The sequence below is a fragment of the Drepanopeziza brunnea genome (genome assembly GCF_022702325.1).
Source record: "Drepanopeziza brunnea f. sp. 'multigermtubi' strain 214-2 chromosome Unknown ctg10, whole genome shotgun sequence".
NCBI classification, from domain to species: domain Eukaryota; kingdom Fungi; phylum Ascomycota; class Leotiomycetes; order Helotiales; family Drepanopezizaceae; genus Drepanopeziza; species Drepanopeziza brunnea.
This window is the reverse complement of record NW_027094073.1, coordinates 1,388,053-1,412,606: the sequence shown is the minus strand read 5'-3', so window position 1 is coordinate 1,412,606 and position 24,554 is coordinate 1,388,053. Positions and strand designations below refer to the sequence as shown.

General features: G+C 49.0%; 6 protein-coding genes across 6 annotated transcripts; 3 read left to right on the top strand and 3 right to left on the bottom strand.

The window, feature by feature from the left end:
* Positions 1–2,331: 2,331 nt before the first annotated feature.
* On the top strand, positions 2,332–4,338 carry L3040_006051 (uncharacterized protein; the record flags this gene model as incomplete). Its single annotated transcript, XM_007288509.2, has 7 exons — positions 2,332–2,481; positions 2,533–2,613; positions 2,699–2,849; positions 2,903–3,069; positions 3,206–3,273; positions 3,344–3,952; positions 4,005–4,338. 7 exons carry the CDS (start codon positions 2,332–2,334, stop codon positions 4,336–4,338), a joined length of 1,560 nt encoding a protein of 519 aa, XP_007288571.2.
* Positions 4,339–5,797: 1,459 nt separating this feature from the next.
* On the bottom strand, positions 5,798–6,335 carry L3040_006050 (uncharacterized protein; the record flags this gene model as incomplete). The annotated part of the gene is made up of 3 exons (XM_066156273.1): positions 5,798–5,877; positions 5,926–6,185; positions 6,238–6,335. 3 exons carry the CDS (start codon positions 6,333–6,335, stop codon positions 5,798–5,800), a joined length of 438 nt encoding a protein of 145 aa, XP_066011278.1.
* A 628-nt stretch (positions 6,336–6,963) lies between these two features.
* L3040_006049 (uncharacterized protein) lies at positions 6,964–7,712 on the top strand (the record flags this gene model as incomplete). Its single annotated transcript, XM_066156269.1, has 3 exons — positions 6,964–7,042; positions 7,096–7,243; positions 7,292–7,712. 3 exons carry the CDS (start codon positions 6,964–6,966, stop codon positions 7,710–7,712), a joined length of 648 nt encoding a protein of 215 aa, XP_066011277.1.
* Positions 7,713–10,278: 2,566 nt separating this feature from the next.
* L3040_006048 (uncharacterized protein) lies at positions 10,279–12,032 on the top strand (the record flags this gene model as incomplete). Its single annotated transcript, XM_066156263.1, has 3 exons — positions 10,279–11,358; positions 11,468–11,792; positions 12,007–12,032. 3 exons carry the CDS (start codon positions 10,279–10,281, stop codon positions 12,030–12,032), a joined length of 1,431 nt encoding a protein of 476 aa, XP_066011276.1.
* Positions 12,033–18,725: 6,693 nt separating this feature from the next.
* L3040_006047 (uncharacterized protein) lies at positions 18,726–19,148 on the bottom strand (the record flags this gene model as incomplete). Its single annotated transcript, XM_066156261.1, has 1 exon — positions 18,726–19,148. One exon carries the CDS (start codon positions 19,146–19,148, stop codon positions 18,726–18,728), a length of 423 nt encoding a protein of 140 aa, XP_066011275.1.
* Positions 19,149–22,976: 3,828 nt separating this feature from the next.
* Positions 22,977–23,552, bottom strand: L3040_006046 (uncharacterized protein; the record flags this gene model as incomplete). The annotated part of the gene is made up of 1 exon (XM_066156257.1): positions 22,977–23,552. One exon carries the CDS (start codon positions 23,550–23,552, stop codon positions 22,977–22,979), a length of 576 nt encoding a protein of 191 aa, XP_066011274.1.
* Positions 23,553–24,554: the final 1,002 nt, after the last annotated feature.

Sequence of the window (24,554 nt, the reverse complement as noted above, 5' to 3'; positions counted from 1 at the left end):
TCGTAGGAGTGATATGGAAGCATTAGGGCGACGGGTCTGTTATCGGTTGCTGTGTATTGGTGATGCAGTCGGCTGTGTCTTGCCCAGCGCAGGGCGGACGACTCTTCCGCATACTGGGGGAAAGAGGCAAAATCATCGTGAGATTGACGGAGGTCGATGTAGTGGCAGTATAAGTATGGTTTGTGTTATTGCTTCCAGCAGTCCAAGACTGTCGGATGAATTGTATTTGTAACGTAGTACAGTAAAGTGCGTATTGTAAGACCTCGGCAATACGAGACGGAACATCTGCGACATTGGTGGCACACACCGAACTGTATATTTTTGTTTTCTATTTGTCATTTTATCCTCATATTCTCGCACGGAGTGGAAGTTCAATGTTGAAAGGTGGTGGGGGTTTTGGATTTTGCACGGTGTTCAGTTCTAACTTCTGTAGTGCTAAAGAAAGTCAATCATCTCTGGCTCGCTTTGACTCGGCGAGATGTAAACAAACCATAGCTCAACGTTACCTGTTGTATGAACCTCGTATTGACTGATTTTTGACTTGAAAATAGACAGACAAGCTTCGGTTAGGTCGTGGCCTCAAGAAATCATTTACAATTTCCTGACGTAGAGGTTTCCCGAGGTAGAACTTTTGCTTAAGTGGGAGACTGAAAGTTGGCTACGGAGATGGCTGAGTTCAACGGTCCAGTATGAGCCCCCCCCTCAGCTCTTCAAAATCTACTTAGTCGGTGGGCCAGTTATGACTTCTCGGAAGGAACTTGAAGCAACCTTTTCCTCAGTCCGACGCACCTGCTTTCCAATTGAGATCCGAGCCTAAAGCTTAAAACAATAAAAATTAAATTTGATAGCTCCCACAAAAGCTACATCCAGGCTTCCCACAATCGTTCATTCTGTTATTCCGAGTCTGGTGTGTATCGTGTCTTCAATGACCAACCCATCCGCATTCCAAATATTTCACTGTTGCTCGTAAAATCGTTCTTAGACCACTCTCAACTACCAATTTACTCTCCTACCACGTCCATTACTACTGCTCCAACTTCGGATCTCGGAGAGGGCCGACGAAACTTCTTTTCTCGAAGAGACCGAGGTGAAACCATCTCATCGATTTTTACCGATCAGTCCAAATATAGGGTATACGTCATCGTCAAGGCACGATTTTCTGTACATTGCTTGGACAGCTCTCGCAGCAGAAGGACTCGCACGCAACCTCCAACAACATTTTGATATTTTCTTTTTTCCAGAAGTTCAGGCAACCTGGAATATCAATATGATATGTTTTTGCTGTGGCCAACTGGTTTTGGAAAGATAGTTGGTTGTCATACTGAGAAGGTTTTCCAGCCTTTGGACAGTCGTACACTTCAGGTTTATGGGGCCAAGGCTAGAGAGGAAACCCCATGAGCGAGTATCATCTGGATAGATGATTTGGGTGAGGAGAGAGAGAGAAACCACCCCAGTGGTTTTGGATACATGAACCAGGTGAAAGTGCAAGTGAAAATGTCCAGGTCTGTCATTCAAGCAATTCGATTCGATGAGAAGAAAGGGTGAGTCCAGAATTTCGCAGTGCGATTTATTTGGATTCGCACGTAAATATATTTGCCTTGATTCTTGATCGTGGAAACGTTCACCGACAAAGGTTGTTTGTTGAGGCCTTCTCGCTTGCGCTCCAGGCTCTCGGCTCGGGGTTTCAGGGGCTCGGCTGCTCATGTAGGTCAGAACAAGCTCACTGGCGCCAGAACAAGCTCAACTGCCAAGGTCTTACTCCGAGATTCGACTTTTGAGATCTACTGTCTACACGTCGGCTCTAACTCCTGAGTGAGAGGCTGGGAATGCGGCGGCGACGGTGACAACGGCGAGGTCGCCATGCAGGAACCTAGCCTGTATAACCCCCTGCGTAGATCGCATGTACATCCTCTCAGTCAATAATGAAACGACAAGCTTTGATTTGCGGAAGATATGTCGACAGATTTCCGCCATGTTTTTATCCACAACACCACACGTACGACCAACAAGAAGCCTTTTTCGTTGCTCTGTGCATGCGGGCTCTCCACGCTCTCGTCGCGGGGATCCGCGATGAACCATCTTGGCTTGCCCGAAAGCTTGGGGTTGGTGCTTAGCCATCCTCTCGGTCAACATGGGAAGCGACCCTGCAAACTTTATCGAATGTTGAGGCATGGGAAAAAATGAGGAGGATGTCTCTTTTGAATATATAAGGCAGGGTCGCTGCTCTTCTTGCCGCCCGCCCTTCATCTCTGCACCAGACTCGGGATCTTCTAGCGAGAGACCAAGGCTAATCTCCTCTTTCCTCGAAGCCGTCAATTCGCAACCGCCAACATGATGCACAAGACACGAGTATACAACTGGTATGCTGCATTGGTCGCAGCTGGATGCATGGTTCTCTATGGATACGATGCCGCTGTTTTCAACGCTGTTCAAGCGAACAAGCCCTGGCTTGCATACTTCAATTTCGACACCGAGAGCCCTGTGAGCCATATTATCGGAAACTTGGTGAGATCTAACTGACCCGGTTTGTAGGATACAAATTTGCTTGGCTTGATCAACACTTCTTATTCGATAGGTGCCATTGTGGCCGGATGGTTTCTGGGTGGTCCTTTTGTAAGTCATTCTCATGCTTGCTGCTATCCGATTCTCTCAATCTTCGAACACTCTCTGCCCAAACAGGATCTAACAATCGACTCAGGCAGACTGGCTTGGGAGAAGAGCGGGAACGGGTATTGGTTGCTTTATCACTGTGATCGCGACTATCATCCAGACCTTCGCTCCACGCCACCAGCTCGGTGTGTTCATATTCGGCCGAGTCTTGATTGGTGTGGGACAAGGAATGGCCCTGAGTAAGTCTGACATTCTGAACTGAAATATTGACCGTAGTGACTGAATTAAACAGCTGCCGGGCCCGTATACATCGGCGAGATCACGCCTTCAGAGATCCGTGGAAAAGTCATGTCTTTCTGGCAACTTTTCTTTTCGGTCGGCTCTTTCATTGCTTACTGGGTCAACTACGCATGTGGTAAGAGTAAAATGTCTCTTGGTGAGTGGAGCTGGAAGATGGTCGTAAGTACAATTTCCTGACTATTAACTCCTTATTTTGGGCTGTATCAGCAATTTGCTCGAATCCGTGTCCCAAAAAGTCTTTACTTGATTTTGAAACATACAAAAGAAGTCATGCTTACGGAAAAAATCGCATAAGGTCATCTTCCAAATGCTCGTGCCAATTCTCATCATCTGCCAACTACCGTTCATGCCCGAGAGCCCCAGGTTAGTAGAATAATTACCCGAAAGCTCTAGCGTATTCGTTGCAACAAAGCTAACAAATTCCAATTGATAGATGGTATATCCAACATGGCGACCGTATCGAAGATGCTCGTTGTTCTCTTACTCGACTCAGAGGTAGCGAACAAGAAGTCGAGGATGAGATTCTGGCTATCCGAGAGGCTATTGCATTCGAGAAGGAAGTCATTTCTGGTTCGTACCTGGCATTGTGGAAGGACGTATCGTTACGGAAGCGTCTCATTCTGGCCTTCATCATCAACATCGGACAGCAGCTTTCGGGACAAGGTACTCTCAACTCATACTCGTCAACCATCTACAAGAAGGTCTGGATATCTCTTGACAAAATCAACCTCATCAACGCCATGAACGCCTCGATGGGTATAATCTTCACCCTCAACGCAACATGGACGGTCGATAGGTTTGGAAGAAAGTTCTTGTTCATTGTGGGAGCTATGGGCATGGCCACGTGCATGCTTATCGTTCCACTCATTGGATCCCAGACACCAAACACACCTGAAGGAGGGAAGACAGAACCAGTCGGCATTGCCATCGTCGCCATGCTGTTCTTGTTTATCTTCTTCTACAAGCCTTCATGGGGAGCCACCACCTGGATTTGGACTTCTGAGATCTTCTCCATGAACGTCCGGTCCCAGGCCGTTGGAATGTAAGCCGTCCTAGATCCGATTGTTGCCATGCCAAAGCTAATATCAACACAGGTGCTCGCAAATGCAGAACGTCGCGCAGGCAATCTTCAACCAGTTCTTCCCTACCTTCTACAAGAACTGCGGACTGAAGTCCTTCTACTTCTTCATGACCACCAACATCTGCCTCGCAATTTTTGTCTGGTTCTGCATTCCCGAGACCAAAGGAACGCCACTGGAGGAGATCGATATCCTCTTCGGCGGAGCAAACCACACCGAGAAGGGAGCTGATCTGCTAAATGTAGCGGACCCCCATCACGCTCATATCGGTGTCGACAACAAGCATGAAAATACCATCGAAGAGATTTCCCACACGGCTCAGCCCGCGTCCAAGGAACTCAAGATGTAAACAAAGGGGTTTCCAAGTCTGATTAGCTGCGAGCAGGTCTGCGCGGGTGAGTTCATTTTCGAGTATATAATGGAAGGGAAACTGATTCAAGACAACTGAGGTCCTCTCGCAGGAATAGATTCCGTGGTCTTGGTTCAATCGCGAGTGAGCATTTCCGCGACTTCTTCCAAGAGATCCCTAAGCCTCAAGCGAAGCTCTAAAATGAATACTTTGTCTGGCCCTGTGAAAACTTTTCTTCTGCCATGACCCGATCATATTCCCGAAACAAGAATGTTACTTTGGGCCACGACGCCGGCGTGGTGACCCCTCCACTGCACTCCTCCATCGGCCTCTTAAAGTATAAACTCTGCAAATGAATCAGTCACCTGCTTGCATCTGTACGGCCCCAGATCAGACAGATCCCATTCGTCTGTTTTTGAAATATCTACTGAATATGATCCAAAATATTCTACCTGACTTGCTCATCGCTTAGCCTTGGGGCTTCTTCGCCGACTTGAGATCAGCCGTTAGAGCCCTCCCCCTCGTAGGACACCAAAAGCAAGGGTTGAGAATAAGCTTTAGGGCCAATCCCCTATGTGGGAGAAAAGCTTTCGCTGTCTACGTATGCCAAATATTATAAGTATATAAGCTTGAGTCCGCAGTCTATCTTCCCTGCAGTTGCAGTTACACCCCCCCCACCCCTGAAGCAATTCTTCCACTGATTCCTACGGAGTAAATGGCTCGGCAATCGGAATTCCGCGGGGGTCATTCTTTCTTCGAATTTGAATTGGATTTGGGGGGTTTTTTTTTCTCTTCTTCTCGGCGGCGGGGGTCCATCGATGCTTTTTCTTTCAATCAGGCAACTTTCCTGATCGGTCGCTTTTGCTTCGGTAGTATTTTTCTTTGTATTTTTCTCTCCTGGCTACCATTCATCACATTAGCAAAGCTCGCTTAAGTAGTTCTAGGAGCTCTCTTGTTTACTTTTGATAGCTTCTAAGCTGCGAGATGTACTTCCGATCCTACGATCGTCTTCTCTAGTCTCAAGTATAGCTAGCTCCTTAGTCGTGTTGATATTTTTTTGTAACTCGAGATATTTTGTAACATTTACGCAAGTTGAAGTTGGGGGCTCATGATTTCCGAGTGAGAAAATAAGTTTAGATTTGTCTCGACCCTCAACGACAGTGGGCATTTTCTTCGCTCGGCAATGGATATTCGATGGGAGCTTGGGAATGTCAGGAATATGAGCTAAAACTTCCGTCATTACGAGTAATATAAAAGCGTTATACCTGAGAAATTGCTCTCCATGTTCACTAGCTCTGTCACTTTATTTTACCAATAGCAGTACCTTCCGGTCTGGGAAGCCCTTCGAACTACTTGTAACTTATACCTTCCTGCCTTCCCGACTCTCACAGATATATACACGAAACCAAAAACGGACCAAGACTACTGCAAGTTTTTTAACGACGTCCATCAAGTGTAACTACACCTTCTCCTCTCTCTCGGAGTCGTCTTCACAGTCGGCCTCTGCGCCGTCGCCAACACCACCCCAGCCAGTCTCACCTGCCTCCCCTCACAAGAAACAACAACATGTCAACTCAACTACCATACTAATAGCAGAGGCATAGTCAACATCGCAGATGGCGCCACTAAAGCCACCGCCTGGGTCCACTCCAACACCTGCCTGAATATTGGCAATGGCCAGAAGACCATCCCCGTCCCCAACCACCGCGAGAGCATGTACGTTGAACTGGGATCTTTCCTTCCAGCGACGACTCATTTTGGGCTCCGAGCAGCGAGCCGGAATAACTTTCGCAGCTCCTTGGTTCCAGTACGATGGCGCAAAATATGCGTACGAGCGAGCAGTGTAGCTGCAGCCGTGGGGCGAAGAGTGGTGGCACAAGTGTGCTTGCCCTTTCAGACGCAAGATCTGGGTCCTGAATTAGGAGTAGAGGGCCTCTCTCGGAGAATAACAGGGTGAGGGTGCCCGTGGAGATCGAGTCGGAGCTTCTAGGGGTCATGATCTGGTGTGATTAGGGGACATGCGAAATGTTTTGAAACCATATATGCGGGATATATGGTTGGCAGAGGGAAAGAAATGGTCATCTGCTCCTGAATGAAGGGCTCATTCTTGATACGTAGGAATGATGCTCTCTCCATCAACTTTCATTGTTTGCTATGTGCTGGGAGAGTGAGTGAGACTTTTACATGACTGGTAGTATTTCGTAACTCTACGGTTAAATAGCCCAGCTCGCTTTCATGGGAATACCTGTTTGCACTGCGGCATGTAGTTCGTATATTCGTGTTTTGATTACGGCTCGAGTTCGCTTCTTTGGCGGGGTGATCGAGGGGTACGAGAACCGAGCTCGGTTTGAGATATGAAGTATCCAGGCATTAAGTTTTATTATCCTGTTAGGGTAATATTTCATCTAGTACCTGAAGTACCTGAGGCCAGTCAAAATCAATCTGCTTTTCTTTCATCTGTTATTCTTGGAGTCCTGTAGAAGGTTCTATTACTACACACGCTTGGCAGATTCTCGGAAAAACCTTCACCCGAAGCAACCAGATGTCCGTCTTGACCCTTTTGAGCTGACGTCGCAATCCCATTCATTCAGTCTCAGCTTCACAACTCAACTACTAATACTCAAAATGTCTTCAAGTGTTAGCATCGGATCTTCCGCAGAGTTCAGCAAGTTATTGAGCTCCTCGACAGTTGTAGTGGCAGACTGTAAGCTCATATCCCCGCCCCTCCATTCAAACTATTCTAATAGCGCCCCTCAGTCTACGCAGACTGGTGTGGACCATGCAAAGCTATTGCTCCTACCTACGAGTCCCTGGCAGCGAAGCATTCGAAGCCGAACCGTGTCACTTTCACCAAAGTCAATGTCGACAATCAGCCGGAGATTGCGCAGAAATACGGTGTTAGAGCGCAAGTCCCCTCTCCCTCGCCCCCAAGGCCCCAGCTAACAGACACCAGCATGCCGACCTTCATGATTTTCAAATCCGGCCAAGTAATCAACACGATTCGTGGTGCCGATAAAAATAGCCTTACGACTGCCGTCGAAGCGGCTGTCAAGCTCGCCGGAGCTGCGGCTCCAGCCTACTCCTCCGTTGGACGAACCCTCGGTGGAGCTTCATCGCATCGGGCATCAATGGCGCGACCGTTTAATTTCAAGAGCATCATCGATACGATTATTGGGTTCCTCGGGCTTTACTTCACAAGCTTGTTCTCTTTTGATGCATATGCGGCGGCGGAGAGCAGCCCGTTCAATATCCACAGGGTGACACAACCATCAGTTACGACAGCTACTGGGAGGAAGGTTGAGAAGAGGACAGGGGCTACGACACAAGCTGGGAAGAAGCTAGGGACGATCTCGGATTTTGCGAACAGGGACTAGGAGTGATCTGGTTGTACTGAGGAGTTTGGGCGTAAAGGGCATCGCAGTGCGGCCTTGTGGATATTTGCGAGCTCAATTATACGGACAATTTCTGGTTCTCATTGCTGGTCCAACAGCGTCAAGATCTAGCCCCTCTTTCCCTGGTGAGTATGCATGTACCAATATAGTAAAAGGCTTGATTATCACAACATCGCATGCCAGAGGCACTTTGAGTCATATTGACCAGTTCTCTATTCTGGTTCAATCTCAGTAGCCGACCATCAGATTCAGAGTCATGCTCTTCTTTTGCACTGCTGCAATTACTGCACCGTGATGAGCACAATCTCTAGAGAAAATAACTCGCAAAGAGAAGCTGCAGGAAATGCAGAAGTATGGGCTTCTGTCCTCCAGTAAGATGTCGTTTTCGTTTCTCGGTCGGGGTAAATGCTTCTACTCATGCAGAAGAGATATACTTTGCAAGCTCCATAGGTTGTTAGATGTCTAGGCAAGGGCCACCAGCGATGGAGCTCGCAGCGGCAAGCAGAAAGTGGCAAGCGGGTTTTCCATCGAGGAAGTCGGTCTGCTGGTACAGTAGCAGGATCTCATTTTCATAGCCAGAGCGTGGTGATGTCCTAAGACCGACCCTGAAGCGTTTTAAGGAACTGTGCATGATGCAACTGCTGCTCGCTTCGTCGAAGTGGTTCAACAACGAGCGGAGCTCACTCAAGCAGGCTGACATCCGAGACCTACTCAGTTGATCCTGGTGGAGCTGCGGATGGGGGACTTGATCCGCTCGACTAAACACTCGGACTATGCCAGGTGACTCATTGGGTATTGTGAAGGTGGTGGGTTTCTTTGAGGGGTGGCTGGCCCTCCAAACGCTAGACGAATAGGAGCGAGGAGAGCCATTAGAAACTGGGGAACTGGGAGACTGACGGTCGAGAAGACCAAAACTGGCAGAAGATCCGTTGCTATGACTCGAATAGCTCCGGGGGGTGGTGGACTTCCCGGCACAAGCGCCTACAGTAGTAGTCGGAGTATGACTTGGACATCGTGTACGAGGCATTCTTCTGTGTACACCTCTGGGGAACACCCTATATTTCTAGGATAACGGTGAATTCCACGGGAGAAATTGCTTGAGCCTTGTTAATTTCCATCCCAATTAGTGTGATATTAAAATCTATAGTTACGAGAGCAATACCCATAACGTTCCTCGGCTCATACAGGTTGTCAATACTCTCAATCTCCTCCTTGGACAGCTCGAAGTTGACAGCAAGCTCAAGAAGTCTAGACATTAGATAGGATCAAAAGCGGGGAATTTGGATCTGATTTCGCGGTGGTACTTGGTAGAAATCAAAATCCTCGAGTAACATCGTGGTGCCAATCACGGGGATTTGAGATCATGCATCTAGACTCCGTATGCAGATTGATCTACGCAGATATATATGTAGCTGACGCAATAAGGCAGCAATGAAATGCACAGATTGGCACAGCATCCCGAACTATATAAGCTGAATGGAAGCAAGCGGCTTATATATCCTGCTTGTGTATCATTATCATGTCCCGAGTGGGGACCTCTCCGACGGGCGCTTGCGCGAGAGCCAGTGAGTGCTCACTGGCGAATCGATCAGCTCAGCTCAGCTCAGCCTCAGAGCCGTAGAAGCTGGTGCTGTTTGCTGTTTGCCATGCAGCTGGGATAGAATCGCGCATCCTCACGAAGTGGCGCCTGGACCTGAATGAATGAATGATGAAGAAACAAACACTACGCTGCTGGAAAAGACCGCATATGCATCTCTGGCCGTAGAATAGGTCCCAATAGCCGTACAAAAAGTTGAGTCCCGAGTTACAACGACTACTACAGATACCACGGTACAGGCGTAATTGTTACACCCTTGAGGGTCGGGTAACCAGGGGGTTTATAGTGGAAACTAAACTTTTGAGGCATCCTCAAGGGGTAACAATTACGCCTGTACCGTGGTACTACGTAGATGCCGTGGCGCGTCTCCGTAGTGTCGTACTCGGATATACTTGCCTTCTTTCGGACAATGATATTGTTGAGCTGAATGATCAGGGCCTATAGGCACTCTGTACGTGTAGCGCAGCTGCCAAGCGGTAATCCAACCGGAATGGTCGGCACGCTTGCTTGCTTTAAACTCGTAAAGTAAAAAGGCGTGCTGTTGACCCCCCGAAAGTAAATAAACTGCTGCCGTTAGTAGTATATTACATGCGACTGCGGTTGATACGCATACGGTACCGGTATGTTTAAAGTAATGTTTAGATATTCGGATCTGTCCGGGCTTCAACGGCTCGGGACTTTTAAAGTTAAGGTTTGTCTAGACCTGCGGGAAGAGATAGCCGAGAATCAGGGGTCAGTAAACAAAGCCTAGATCCTGATTGGCCGGAATCGAAAGCTGAATTCGAATTCAATGCCAAGACATCGCCTTTTCAGATTTATTTTATTCGCTATACATGAAGTGAAGTGAAATTCAGTGAATGAATTCACGACTAGGCTGATGCCCGACTATCTCATAGCTATCGATTCTCAAAGACCAGCTCGAACTTCACAACTAAACAACATAAAGCAACAATGGCTCGTCGCTGCCCGCCAACCCGAAGGACACTAAGAATCCTTGCATTCCTCACACTTCTTCTGCTCTTCTCACTACGTTCCTTTGAACTTTTGCCCTCCCCGACGCGCCGGTATGATACCCGGCCATGGATCCCATGTCCGGCTGGCTCGTCACCCTTCCACGCATCCTGCAACGTCCCTCGGACGGCAGTTGCCCCCGCCGTCCAGGTGATCGTCAAGACCGGTGGTTCGGAGCCGCTCGAACGACTTCGCGCTCAGCTCGCCACTCTGCTCTCTGAAGTCCCGTCCGAGAACCTTCTCATCTTCTCCGACCTGGAAGAGAATGTCGATGGGTACCGCGTCCATGATATATACGCGAACATCTCCCAGCTGGAACGCAGCCACTACCCTGAATTCAAGCTGTACGACGAACAGCTCGCGTACAAGGCCCAAGGGAGAGATACCCGCGAGCTGGACGGCGGGTGGCGCTTGGACAAGTACAAGAACCTGCCGATCAAGCGGAGGATATGGCAGATGCAGCAGCAGCAGCAGCAAGCGCGCACCCACCACCACCCGCTGATGAAGTGGTTCGTCTTCATCGACACGGACACCTTCGTCGAGTGGGACAACCTGTTCGGCCTCCTGGAGACGATGGACCCGTCCGAAGAGCTGTACCTGGGTAGTCCCGTCTGGATCCAGCAAACAGTGCCGCCGCGGCTCCGGTACGAGTTTGCGCACGGCGGAAGCGCCTACGTCCTCTCCTACGGTGCGCTGCGAACGCTCAATACGGTCGAGCCGTCGTCGTCGTCGGATCTGTCGCCTGGGTGGCTGGATCCGTCGAGTCCGATGTACAGTCAGTTCGGGCTGGACATGAGCGGTATCTGCTGCGGTGACGATGCCGTCGCGAGGGCGCTGCGGGATCGAGGCGTCCGGATGAAGGGGTACTGGCCGCTCTTCAATGGCGAGATACCCGCGACGGTAGCCTACGGGAAGGACCTGTGGTGTGAACCGGTGATCTCCCTGCACCACATCGGCGAGCAGAATCTCTCTTTGTTGTGGCACTGGGTTGCGGAGTGGAAGCGCCGGACCAGGAATCAGGTACGGTTCCCAAATCTACAACTCCAATCTTTCCCATTTTTTCTTTCCAGCTCCCCCTTCCCCCTTCCCCCCCCCCCCTAAGCTCTTTCTAACCAGCTCATTCACACAGCAGCCCCTCCTCTTCAGAGACCTCTTCGAATACATCGCAGCCGACTTCTCCTCCTCCTCCCCCTCCTCCCGCCGCCGTGACAACTGGCACAACATGATCGACACCCCGGACCGCACCCACCACCACCACGCCGGATCCTCCTTCTCGGCCTGCCGCGCCGCCTGCGACGCCGACCGGCGCTGCTTCCAGTTCCTCTCCCACGGCACGAGATGCGACATCTCGTACTCCATCCGCCTCGGCCAAGCGCGTCCTCCGGCAGACCACAATGCCTCGGGTGACGAGGAGCGGTACATTTCCGGCTGGAACACAGACCGGATCAGAGAATGTAAGTGGAGGAAAAAATTCGTAAATTAAAAATTAGGAGTTCGCGTTTGAGTTGATTCTCATCAGTCAAAGCATACCTTTTCTTCTCTCTTCCCTTTATATATATATATCTTCCTGCCTTTCTCTTACTCTTTCTACTTCCCGACTTGATGAGTACAGGATGGCTAATTCTTCCTCTGGCTATTTAGGGACGGCTAGGAATCACTGTCGCGCAGCGCACTGGGTACATTCCAATCCCTAGTTTTTTAATTTCCGGATGTCATGATATGACGATCAATTAATGGGGCTGAACGAGCGAGTTTTCGAGGACATATGGAAATGGGTTTCGGATTTTTCTTCTTCTTGTGGATAACGAACTAAGAAAGGAAGGAACGAACGAAGGGAACGAGGTGCAATTAAGGAAAGAAGGGAAGGAAAAAAGGCGCTTTTGTTTGTTAGATGTACGTTGTGTGTTTAGATGATACCCCATAGCGATACCAATCCCGATTCAGATTTGAGACTTTTCGATGGTCTTTCTGTAGTACAAGAAATAGCAAGCTCGTACGTTATTAATTTTTCTAAAAAGTCGGTTAATGCAAGGTAAAATGATTAAATTATTTTTGGTTCGTTAGTAAATAAATAAATGAGAGACGAGGGCCAAAGTGAGGGAGGTGATGATAGGATGAGATGAATAAATTAGTCAAGGGCGATTGATTAGTGATTTGGTTGGTTGGTTGGTTGGTTCATCGAATCGACGATGATATTTACCACGGTACAGGCCTAAGTATTACCCCCTCGAGGGTGCCTCAAAAGTTGAGTTTCCACTTTAAGCCCCTTGTTTTCCCTATCCTCGAGGGGTACTACTTGCGCCTGGGACGTAGTACTTATGCAAGGACTCAAAGCAAGTGAATAAGCAGGTAAGTACCTTAACTTAGAGCTTGTATGGCTCGCAGATGCAAGCCAAGATGCACCACCAAAATACTACGTCCCAGGCGTAAGTATTACCCCTCGAGGATAGGGTAACCAGGGGGCTTAAAGTGGAAACTCAACTTCTGAGGCATCGAGGGGTAATATTTAGTCCTGTACCATGGTATTCTTGCATCTCCAAGTTGCGCGTCAAGACGCACGAATCAAGCAATCTGTCTGGCTCGTGCACGTAAATCTCGTAAAGTGTGCATCTGACCCGGCAACTTGTACTTGCACCATACAAACCGAAGTTGCAGCAAAAAGCTCGAACTTCCAAGTTGCAAGCTCGAGTTGCAAGCTTTTCACCCCCCCTCTCCCTCCCCCCCTTTTCCTTTCCGCTTATTTCGATCACCTTTTTATCCTTCTAGATATTTTGCAAAGGCGTAATCTGCGCAATCGCAATATCGATATTCTTATCGCTGCGACAAAAGCATGCGCCGCTATTTAAGATTACAAAAAAAAAAACATTTCGCATAAACACTTTCGCACACCTCAAAGATGGCAAGTCTTTAATAGATAAAAAAGCTCTATATTTTATACTCAGATCATAAAGCTATTCCTTTAACTTACTATCTATAACGCTTTCCTTTACTCTTCTATACCTCTCTCTTCGAAGATCAAAGACTATCATGGCGTATACTTTTTATGCGTTATTAACCTGGAGCTCATCACGAAAATAAAAATCAGTAGTTGTAATAACAAATCAATTTTCTCAAGTCTCAAGTTGCAAGTTGCTATTTAACTTGCTAGTTGCGAGCCATACAGGCCTTAGAACGTGCAACTTCCTTTACCAAGTTAAGTTGATCCTGTTTAAGATCAACTCAACTACCTTAAAGGCAGGTAGGGGGTTATTTAAACCGTCAGCTGACAATCCGATGACGGTCTCTTTTAAAAACGATTCTAAGAGGTTGGCATCGCTAGTGGATCACCCTAGGCCGATACTTGACATTAAACAGAATCTGAAAACAAACGATTTAAATTATTTAAATCGTAGCTAGAATAGAATTATATCAATCGATTAAATCGTTTTTTAGAAGAGCTCGTCTTTTCGTTAAAAGATTATTACTAAAATAAGATTGTTTTGATCGATTAAATCGTCGTTTAGAAAAGTCGGTCTTTTTACGAAAAGACCGTTTTGAGACCGTCTTGTGGCCGTTTTGTGGCCGTCTTAAGGCCGTCCCCGAACTTGAAATCGTCCCCGAAAACGTAAATTAATAAGCAAATAAATTATTTTTTTTAGCAATTACTTAGCAAGCTACCCTTATCAGGTATATCACCCCCTTCTTACACCAACCCCTCTGGAAGCGGAGGGGCGCCTCTGCGCGGGGAAACTTTTACTAAATCGATCGATTCCGATTATTAAAAATTTAAAGCGTTGATATATAAGCCGTGGCAGCGATACCGAGAAATATCTTGGCGTCGAATTTATTAAATTGTTATTAAAACGATTTTATGTAAAAAACGATTTTTATTTATTATTATATTTTCTTTAGAATAATTATCGAACTATTTCAATTTTTTCAAACGAGCTTATTAATAAGCCTGCTTTTAAAATATAGACGAGGACGGCTATAGGACGGCTACAAGACGGTCCTAAGCTCGGGGACGATCAAAAAGGTCAATTATTCTTGATTAATAATTAGTACTGATTTTAAATAGTTTAATAACCGTCTGGTATAAAAGAGGGTCAGATGACCGCTTAAATGACCCCCTACCTGCCTTAAAGGTAACAACTGCCTGGTTGCACGGACGTGCAATTGCGAGCCATACACAGCCTTAGTAATAAGTCGACAAGAGAAGTTGATTACTAATAAGTCACTTCGCCTCACTGAATTTGAATTGATTTAATTGGAATTCAAACCTGACTATGATTTGAAATAGCGGTAATCACAATTACAACCCGAAAAGGGAACGGAGATGAGTGCGGTAATCGCACCGTTCGTCGGACGGAGTCCAAGTCAGAGAGAGAGGCAAGGGGGTTTGACTGCGGTCCCTACGTAAGTACCCTTTCCTCAGCTCCTCAGCGAAGCGATGCGGTCGGGTTTTTTTTTTCAGCGAGCGATACGGACCAGGTCGGTCAAACAACTCTTTCAGCCTCCCTTCTCCACCTGCAAGATACCGGTAGATACCGGTAGATATAAACCTTTCACCTAATTCTCCCTTATGCAAAAACCAAACAGTCAGATATCAAGCATGGTATTATTCTGCTCCATCAGACCTCATCGTCGGTCCCCTTGAATTCAATTCGAAAGAATTCACCGACCTGCTGTACTGTAGCAAGTCGGAACCACCCAGGCCGGCCAGCCAAATTTGCCCTCCCCTCTTGTAATGAATAGAAAAGCAACCAACTACCGGTACCATACCATAGCTATTTCCGTGCAAAAAGATGCACCGCATCAAGTCTGATCGACCTAAATCATCTGACCAAGTTTTAATTCCAACTTCTTATTTCTTTCTCGTATTACTATAGGTTCAAGTCGTAAAAACGGTACCTTTAGTATACTCTCCTCACACCCTTCGATCTGACTGGTCCGTTTTATAAACTTAGAAGAGCGTACCGGTACTACATGTCGAAATTGCCGTGGAAATACTAAACTAAAATAAAATAAGCGAGGGATACGAAAATCAGAGTTTTTACTGAGACCTATGAAAAGAATACTTGTATCGTTATCCAAATCTTATTTATTAGTTAATTAAATTCTTAAAGTATCATGGATTAGAACGGTTATTCTCGCTTGACAGAACGTGTTTTTTTCTTTTTTTAATTGGGGTTGTGGGATATCAAGATGTTCAAAGCAGACAAAGGAAAAAATGGAATTATTTGACCGTGTTTTCACGACGTGATGATATATCAGGTCACTATAAATGAACGCATCTTCATGTTCTTAATATACGTTTATACAGGTACAGTTTTCTACGCATATGGTCTTCTTTTGGTTCATATTGGTAGGTGATGTTTGATAAGCAGTCTACCATTACCGTCCCGCCTTAGTGGTGCCGACTACCTTAGCTATAGCAGGTCGGACAACTCTTTCGAATTGAACTCAAGTGTCACCGACGATCTATCAGACAGATCTACTACGTACGTAGTACCTCGAGCCAAAAAAAAAAAAATGTTGTTAAAGGTTAGAATCAATTCGCAAGTCTTTAAAAACGTTAATCAATCAATTATATTTATAATCATAATCATAATTCTAATTCTAATTCTATTTATACCCATACCCATACCCATACCCATACCCACATCCGCATTTCATCTCATCTCAACTCCCACCCCCTCCCCCCACCCCTCCTCCTCCTCCTCCTCGTCAGCCGCAGCGACAGCAGCAGCGCCCTCCCAAACAAACACCTACCTAGAAGTACCTAATAACCCTCTTATCCATCCCCGAACCAAGGTAACCAACCACCCACCCAAGGTAACCACCCACCTAATTATAAGATCAACCACAAAAATAACCCTGATACGCACCTACGGTACTGTACTAAGCGATGAACCTAAACCTAACCCTAAACCTAAACCTAAACCATACAGTACGATACAGTACCGGTAGAGACAACCTTACTCGGATCCGTAATCGCTGCGTATTTCGAGCTTCGAGCTTTGGTTTTCGGTTTTCATACGCATGTACGTACGTACAGTAGTATGTAGAATGTAGTACTGCGGACAAAGAAAAAAAAAAAAAGTGAAGGTTGAAGGTTGGAGGTTGAAGGTTGGAGTCAATTTGTGAGGGTTTGGAAACGGTGATCAGTTAATCATATCTATACCCACATCCGCATTTCATTTCATCTCAACCCAACAACCAACCCCCCCCCTCCTCCTCCTCGTCGTCGGCCGCAGCGACAGCGACAGCGACAGCGACAGCGACAGCGGCGCCCTTTCAAATAAACACCTACTTCGTACCTACTTCTAAGTACGGTACCTCACCCTCTCACCCTCTCATCTACTCATCCACTCATTCCAGCACTAACCAACCCAACCCAAACCAACCCAATCCAATCCAACAAACCAAACCAAACCCAATCAACCCAACCCAACCCAAACTTTCCACAACCAACCAAAATAACCAAAATAACCCTCACACAAGCGACAAACCATAAACCACAAGAAAGCGACAACCCCTACCTACCTACCGGTGATCGTACCCGTAATCGCTCCGTACTCCGTACTTCCGTACCTTGCGCCTTGCGCCTCGATTTTCACACCTATTTACCCCTACCCACCAATCTATCTACCAATCTATCTACCAATCTATCTACAACAACCACCCCAAACGAGGTAGGTAGGTAGGTAGGTACCTTGATCCAGCTTTCTGGGTCGAGACCAGCGAGACCAGCGAGATTAGCGAGACTAGCGAGAGGGGAGAGCTATTTGTGGTGTGTGGTGTGTGTGTTTTTTTTGCTTGCTTGCTGTGCTGTTTAGGCTGTGCGTTTATGTGTTTGTTCGGTTTGGGTTAAGTGGTTGGTTGGTTGGTTGGAGGTTGGTTGGTGGGTGGTTGGGTGGTTGATGGGTGAGTGAGTGGGTGAGTGGGTGAGTGGTTCAAGTTAGTTGTGTGGTATGGGGGGAGAGGGAGAGGGAGAGAGGGAGAGGGAGAGAGGAAAGCATGTTTGTTGGTTGAGAGGGGAAGTGAGGGAGAGAGAGGGAGAGGGAGGGAGAGAGGTAGGTAGGTAGGTAGGGGCAGGTAGGTAGGTAGGTAGGGGTAGGTAGGTAGAGAGATAGAGAGATAGATAAGAGAGATAGATAGAGAGATAGAAGATTAGACAGATAGATAGATAGAAGATTAGATGGATAGAGAGATAGAGATAGAGATAGAGATAGAGATAGAGAGACAGCAAGCGAAAATACCATTCAATTCAACAAGTCCAATAACCTCTTTCTATTCCATCCATCTATCTATCCACCCATCTATTCTATTCTAACTAAACCCCCCCCCCCCCACTCCTTCAAAAGGTATCAAGAACAACAACAACCAACCAACTACTCCTCCGGACAGGCAGGCCAGCCGGCAGGGATAGCTCTCATAAACTAGCTTACCAACCACCATGCCTCTTCTCTTCTCCCCTCTCTTCCTTCCGCTTCGCTCCCTCTTCAAAAATGAAGTGAAATTGAATGAAACACCCGAGATCTCACGCGCTGTGGACGCGGTCCATTCATCCATCCAAAGAAGGAAAGAAGGAAGGAGCACCAAGACTCAAGTTCAAGTCCAAGAACCCGCGAGATCTCCACCCGCCACCAGAGAGACAAAAGAAAAGGACTCGCCCACTGCGATCACCACGCTTCTTTTGAAGGACAGACACCACCACAACCACCAGCATAGCCCCGAAAAAACCCCCCTGCGAGCATCAACAAAGAGAAAGAGAAGTAGTAGAAGAGAGAAACGGCCAAAAGGCCGCCCTACTCTCAGGAGAAAGGCCCGCGCACGTAGGTAGAAGAGGAGGAAGAGGGAAAGGAAAAGGAAGAAAAAAGACGTGCGCGGTGTACGGGGTATAGGTGAAGCGAAAAATTCGAGTTGACTAGTCCAATTAACTGTCTCTTTCCGAAGGTATATTTCCGAAGGTAGGTTTTTGAAGGTAGGTTTTTGAAGGTAGGTTTCCAAAGGTAAATTTCCAAAGGTAAATTTCCAAAGGTAGATTTCCAAAGGTAGATTTCCAAAGGTAAGGTAGATAGGTATATTTGCGTTCTCTGCCCCAGTACAAGCAAGTCGTCATGTAAGGTGGGTGGAAGTGAGGTGAGAAAGTATGATGCGACATGCGAGGTGGGGATGATGGATGACGCGTGTGTGTGAATGTATAGTATCGGGTATATATATAGTCGTTCAGGCCGTGAAAATGTCCATTGCGTGGGGGGCTGAGAAACCACAAAAAAAAAAAAAAAGAGTGGTGGGTTGGTTGCGTCGGAAGGGGGCGCGCGCGGGGAATGCGGATGTTTTGCCGCATCGTCGCCGAGTCGGTTAATTGTCAACAGATCCCCACCCGCTCGGCGCGATCCCTTCTACAACATCATGGCGACAGCGCACGCCATCAGACCAGCTCCACCCGCCCACATCCCGCTCAGGCTGCTCGCGGCGCCGACAAAGTTGGGCGGCAGGGGAGTCGCCGGGCTGCCGGTGTACCCGGTTGGTGTTGCTCCTCCCGTCGCAATGTTGACATAGACATTCGAGGCGGTCGTGCTCGAAATGGCGGAGGAGACGATGGTGCTCGACGGTCTCGTGGAGACGGTCGTGCTGGCCACGTCCGGGGAGGTGTTACTCGAGGCCGGACGGGTTAAGTAGACGGAGGCGACGACTTCGGAGACGGTGATGGTCTTGGTGAAGCGCGCGGTGGAAACGATGGTCGCCGTCGGGGGGGCAGCCGGGTAAGTGTCGGCGGCGGCGAGCAGTGGCGCGAGTGCCGCGGCGAGGAGCGTGAGGCGCATCGGGACGGTTGTCTCGGATGTCCGTGAAGATGGGGGTGCTGGGTGACAGTGCGATTGCGACGCGCTTGAAAATGGAGGATGGTAGATCGACCTTCGACAGGAACAAACGAGAGGTGGGAGAGACGGTAGAGACTCGGATATAATGAGATTTGGGAAATACGATGGTCTGGATGAGACGATGGCACGGAGCGCGCGTGTTTGAAGAGATTGTGCTTTGATCGTGTTACTGTGGTTTGCGACAGGATGAATGCGACGGAGCGAGTGTGGTGAATGGAAGCCGTGATATCTTTGCAGTAGGTTGGTAGTCGCGTAGTGATGATGATGATGATGAAGATGATGATGAAGATGAACCAAAAATTCCCAAAGAAAAGAGACTCTGCCAACGAAGCCTGGATCCGCGATGGATATGTGTGCGTGGGTGTGTATGTGTGGTGGTGGTGGTGGTGGTGGTGGTGTTGAAGAAGGAAAGGGACGCAGGTCGAGAGAAGTACGAGAGCGATGGGGGATGATTGCGGCAGGGGAGTCGAGCTTATTTGGAGGGGCGGGCCAGGTGACGAAGCAACGGGACGACCAGGATGATCTATTTTCATGGATATACTTTGGTTTATTGTTGATTGTCTACCCAGCGTGCGTATGATTTACAGTGCAGATAATTGGCATCTCTTACTGTACTAGTACCGTTACTATACTGGTACAGTGGCATGATTGATCGATATTCTGGGATTCTTGATGATTGACCGACCGACTGGACACTTTCAGAGTTCAGCAGGCGTCCATCTCGTCCTCCCCTCAGTGCCCAGCCCTCAGTGCCCTCCGTGCCCTCCGTGCCTCCCATGCCCCCCCGTGCCCCCACCCCAATGCCCCCAATACCCCCAAATGCCCCCAGTGCCCTCCCACCGCCCCCCACCCGCCAACGCCCGTCACACCGCAATCTTAAATTTAGATTACAAAATTTCCCACTCCAAAAGCCGATAAGCTCGTCCATCCCTGTGGCCGCACCCGGGGCCCGCGTGTCTCATGGGCCCGTCGAGTGCCCGTGGAGTGCGCGGGTCCTTGCGCGAGGAAAGGTCCACGGTCCGTCCGGGAAGTGCAGTGAAAGTGTCGGACGGTGTGACGGTCGGACGGTGGAACAGTCGAACAGTCGGACGGTCGAACAGTCGGACGATGGAATAGATGAGATGCACTGGACCGGCCTATATGCAGGGTTGTCTCGGCTGTGGGTACCACGGACGGCACTCAACATGAATCCATCCATCTCTACTGTCTGTAAGTACTAGTACGTACTAGTACGTAGGTTAGCCGTTGCAGTCCCGGCTGCATCTCGCCGAAAAGCTTGGAAGAGGCAAATCGAGATCTGGACGCGCCAATCGATCTGCAGCAAGAGAAGATGCAAGTAAACGCGAGAGAAAGATGGAGAGAGAGAGCCGCTGGTTCGCACTCGCACGCCACTATTGACTCGCTTGCGGTGTCTTCCCATGCTTCCCATGCTTCCTATGCTTCCCATGCTTCCTCTGCTTCCCATTCCCACCATCCCCGCGCGCATCGTCCCCGTCCCGCCAACGAAAGGGCACGGAAGGATGCCGACGGTGGGCAGCAGTATCACCCATCCACATCCACCCGCGTCGTCCCCGTGTCGCATAGCGGGCACTGACACGCCGGTATGCAGTGAGGTTAAAGCGCCAGCGCACTGACTAGGAGAAGGACCCGCGGTATCGCAATCCAATCATTCTGAATTCCGAATCCCAAATGAAGATAAAAAAAGAACGTCGAGTGGTCTATCAATCGGCCCTGACGAGCTAAGTGAGGCCGGCCGTGTGCCGGGTGCCGGTGCCGGGTGCCGTGTGGCTGGCGTAGGTATTCCCAAGAAAACGAAAGCAGCCTATTAGTAGTCATATTTAGTTCACCTTTGGGACTTCAACTTTTGCACCTCGCTAATCTGGATGGAAGAGCGTTTATGGGTATCTTAATTAAGAGGGTCACGTCGGCGATGCGACGATGCGACGATGCGACGATGCGACGATGCGACGATGCAATCAATATCAGCGCTTCCCCGGCCCGGGATCGACCAATCAACGGCGGCTGGACTGACGTGCAGTGCAACCCTGTGGTCAGCGCAACCTTATCCATCCATCCAACGATCCACGCACGTGTTCACAGTTCCCCCATTCCCCCATCCCCCCCATCTGTTCATTCCTTCATCCGCCATCAATCCCGTGACACCATACCCAAGCACGCCTCTCCCATCATCGTCATCATCATCATCATCATCATCCTCATCATCATCATCCTCATCATCCTCCATCCTCCCTCCCTCCCTCCCATCCTACCTGATCACCAGCCAGCCAGCCAAATCACGCTTCAACTTCAGCTTCAGCTCTCCCCGTAGCCATCGCACCACACTTTTGACTCCAGACAAAGAAAGACAACGATATAAATAAAATAAAACACCCTATCCCTCCCTCACCTCTTGATTGTCAAAATATCCGCATACCCATCTCTCTCTCTCTCTCTCTCTCTCACGCCTACTCTTTCTACCCGAAACCACCTCATTAATCAACACCTAACCCATCCATCCCCGTCTCGGCACCACCGCACCGCACCGCACCGCACCTCGGCGAAAACCGATCTGGTCTGGTCCTGCCCTCGCCCTATCCCGAAAATCTGGACCATGGTTCGGATTGGTCTGGAACCTACGGTACACCAGTTCCCCGCGGGATCGGGGACCGGACCGGGGACTAGACGGTACACCGTGCAGAGCTTGTTCGACTAGTTGGTCGGGACGAGACAGGACGAGACGGGACAGGACAGATAGTACAGATGGTACAGAGGGTAGTGTCAGCTTTCAGCTCCAAGCCCCGGCGGCACTAACCCGCGAACGCGCGAACGAGCGAACGAGCAATGAGAGCGTCTAGATGAGACGCGGGGGGTTTGGGGGTTTGGGGGTTTGGGGGTTTGGGTCTTTGGGGATGAGCGGGAGAGGAGAGGAGAGGAGGAGAGAGACGAGCTCCGCCTTTCCTAAATCCCATACTGCCCTCCCCCGTCCATTCCTCTCCCCCTCTGCTCGCGCGCGGCAGATGAATCCATCGGTCGATTGGTCAAGTAATCAGCTGATGATTATTGGTAGGTAGGTACGTAGTAAGTTGAAGCGGCTCACTCCACAGTCTAACTCCACTCCCCTTCCCGTCAGGATTTTTTTTTTTTTTTTTTTTTTTTTTTTTTTTTTTTTTTTTTTTTTTTTCTTTCATTCTTCCTTTCTTCCTTTCTTCCTTTTCCCCCGCTCGGCTTCATCCACCCATCCATCCCTTCCTTCCTTCCTTCCTTCGTGCGAAGCATGATACGGAAAGGGTCCGTGACGTGACCAAACAAACAAATAAACAAACAAACCCCCTTCCTCCCTTCCTCCCTCCTCTCGCTTGATTTTGTTTGATTTGATTTAATCCATTTCAATGTCACGCGCGAGGCTGGCGCCTCGACCAGATACCATGCATGTTGTTGATTCAATGTCAATTCTTCTCGGGGAAGGACTGTAGTCGGTCCGTGCGCCGTGTGCAACAGTCAGGTATTGTGGCCATCGAAACGATCGCCATCATTCGATACGCACTGGGCTTCTGCCTGCAGCGTCCGAGATTCTATCTATCCATCCGCAAGGAGATTGTCAGCAGGGGGGTCTTTTTTTTTTTTTTTTTATTATTATTGTTGGAGGGAGTCTACATCTGGGGATCCTTGTCGCGGAGAAATCTTCGGCGGGGAGAGAGAGAGAGGTCTTGGTTAGAGGCTTCTTCGTCAGAGGCACTTTCTAAGCAGGTACTCTCGTCCAGAAAGCGCGTCCTAGACTCGTGCCTCGGCTTCGAGGGCGGTGTCGTCGGAGCGCTCGAGTGCCTCGTCGCGGAGGGGGGCAGCTTCTCCTTCTCTTTCTTCGATCTGGGCGGCCCAGAACTCGGCTTCGCGAATGTCGTCCTCGAAGCGCTCGAGTGCCTCGTCGCGGAGGAGGGCAGCTTCTCCTTCTCCTTCTTCGATCTGGGCGGCCCAGAACTCGGCTTCGCGAATGTCGTCCCGGTAGCGCTCGCCTGCATCAGCATCATCTTCAACAGGAAAGTCCCCATCATCGTCATCGTCGCCAGCGGCTCCGTCTCTGTCGTCGTCACCCCCATCGCACCGCCGAAGCCTCTGTCCTGTTGCATCGAGATCCCAACAGAGGGAACACCGTCTGTGGTTGCATGGCTGGAGCGCCCCGAGGGAGTCCCGGCTCGCGCCCTGGTTGGTGCAGCGTTCGCTCGACTCTTGAGCGGAAGACATGCTGTGCACTGGAACCCTGAGCCTGGTAAGCCAGGCGACGTTGTCGTCGGTGATGGGGTTGTCGACGGAGTTGCACTTGCAACACTGCCAAGCGTGGATGTCCAACATCTTGAATTTGTGGTTGGGTGTGTGGGTGTGTATGTGTGTGGGGGGGGGGTGTAGGTGGGTGGGTAAGTAGCAACTGGTAGATAGCGAGAAGTCTACCCACTCAGGAACTCGACGTGAATACATAGATTCCAGAACAAGTCCTGCTCGCCAAGCTCCCAAAGCCAGTACTGTTCTACGGACTGTTTCTGGGACCGGACCTTCCCGCATAGAACAATAGATACGGTATCATAACTGCCACGAAAGAACTTCATGCAGTCGAATACCATAGGAAACAAAGCATTGTCCTAAAGCCTGAAAGAACCCACCCATTATTCCATTGTTCTATTCTTTCCCTAGCGAGAACTGCACTTGTGGAAAGATCGCTCCCTTTAGAAAGTCGATCGATCTAGGGACGACATATATACCGGTATGTATGTATACTATCACTTCACTTCGCCCCCCTCCTCCTCCCACCCTCTTTTTCGCCTAAGCAGTTAGTTCCACACCCCCCCCCCCCCCCCCCCCCCCCCCCATCTTGCCTCCCGCCATCCTCTCAGACCTACCTACCTACCTACCTACCTACCTACCTATCTGAAGAAGAAGAAGAAGAAGGCTCTCGCTTTTTGAAAATGGGGGAGAGGAGGACTGACTGATTGACTGCCTGACTACATATATAGCTCTGCTCTCTAAACGACATACACACATACGTCTGAATCTGGCATCCAAAAAAAAAAAAAAAAAAAAAAAAAAAAAAAAAAAAAGGCTCGTCGTGGCAGGCAAGAGTGGGTTGCTGCGTCTACGGTACCGTAGTAGGTAAGGTAGGTAGGTAGGTAGGTACCGGTACCTATCTATCCATCTATCACGCTTGCTCCTTCCCCTGCGTCCCGAGTGCGATTACCTACCTACCTCCTATATGTAGCTTTAGGTCATCACCATCACCATCACCATCACCATCACTGCTAGAACCCAACGCTGCTACCGTAGTACCGCTTTTGTTCTTTTCTATTCTTTTCCTCCTCTCCT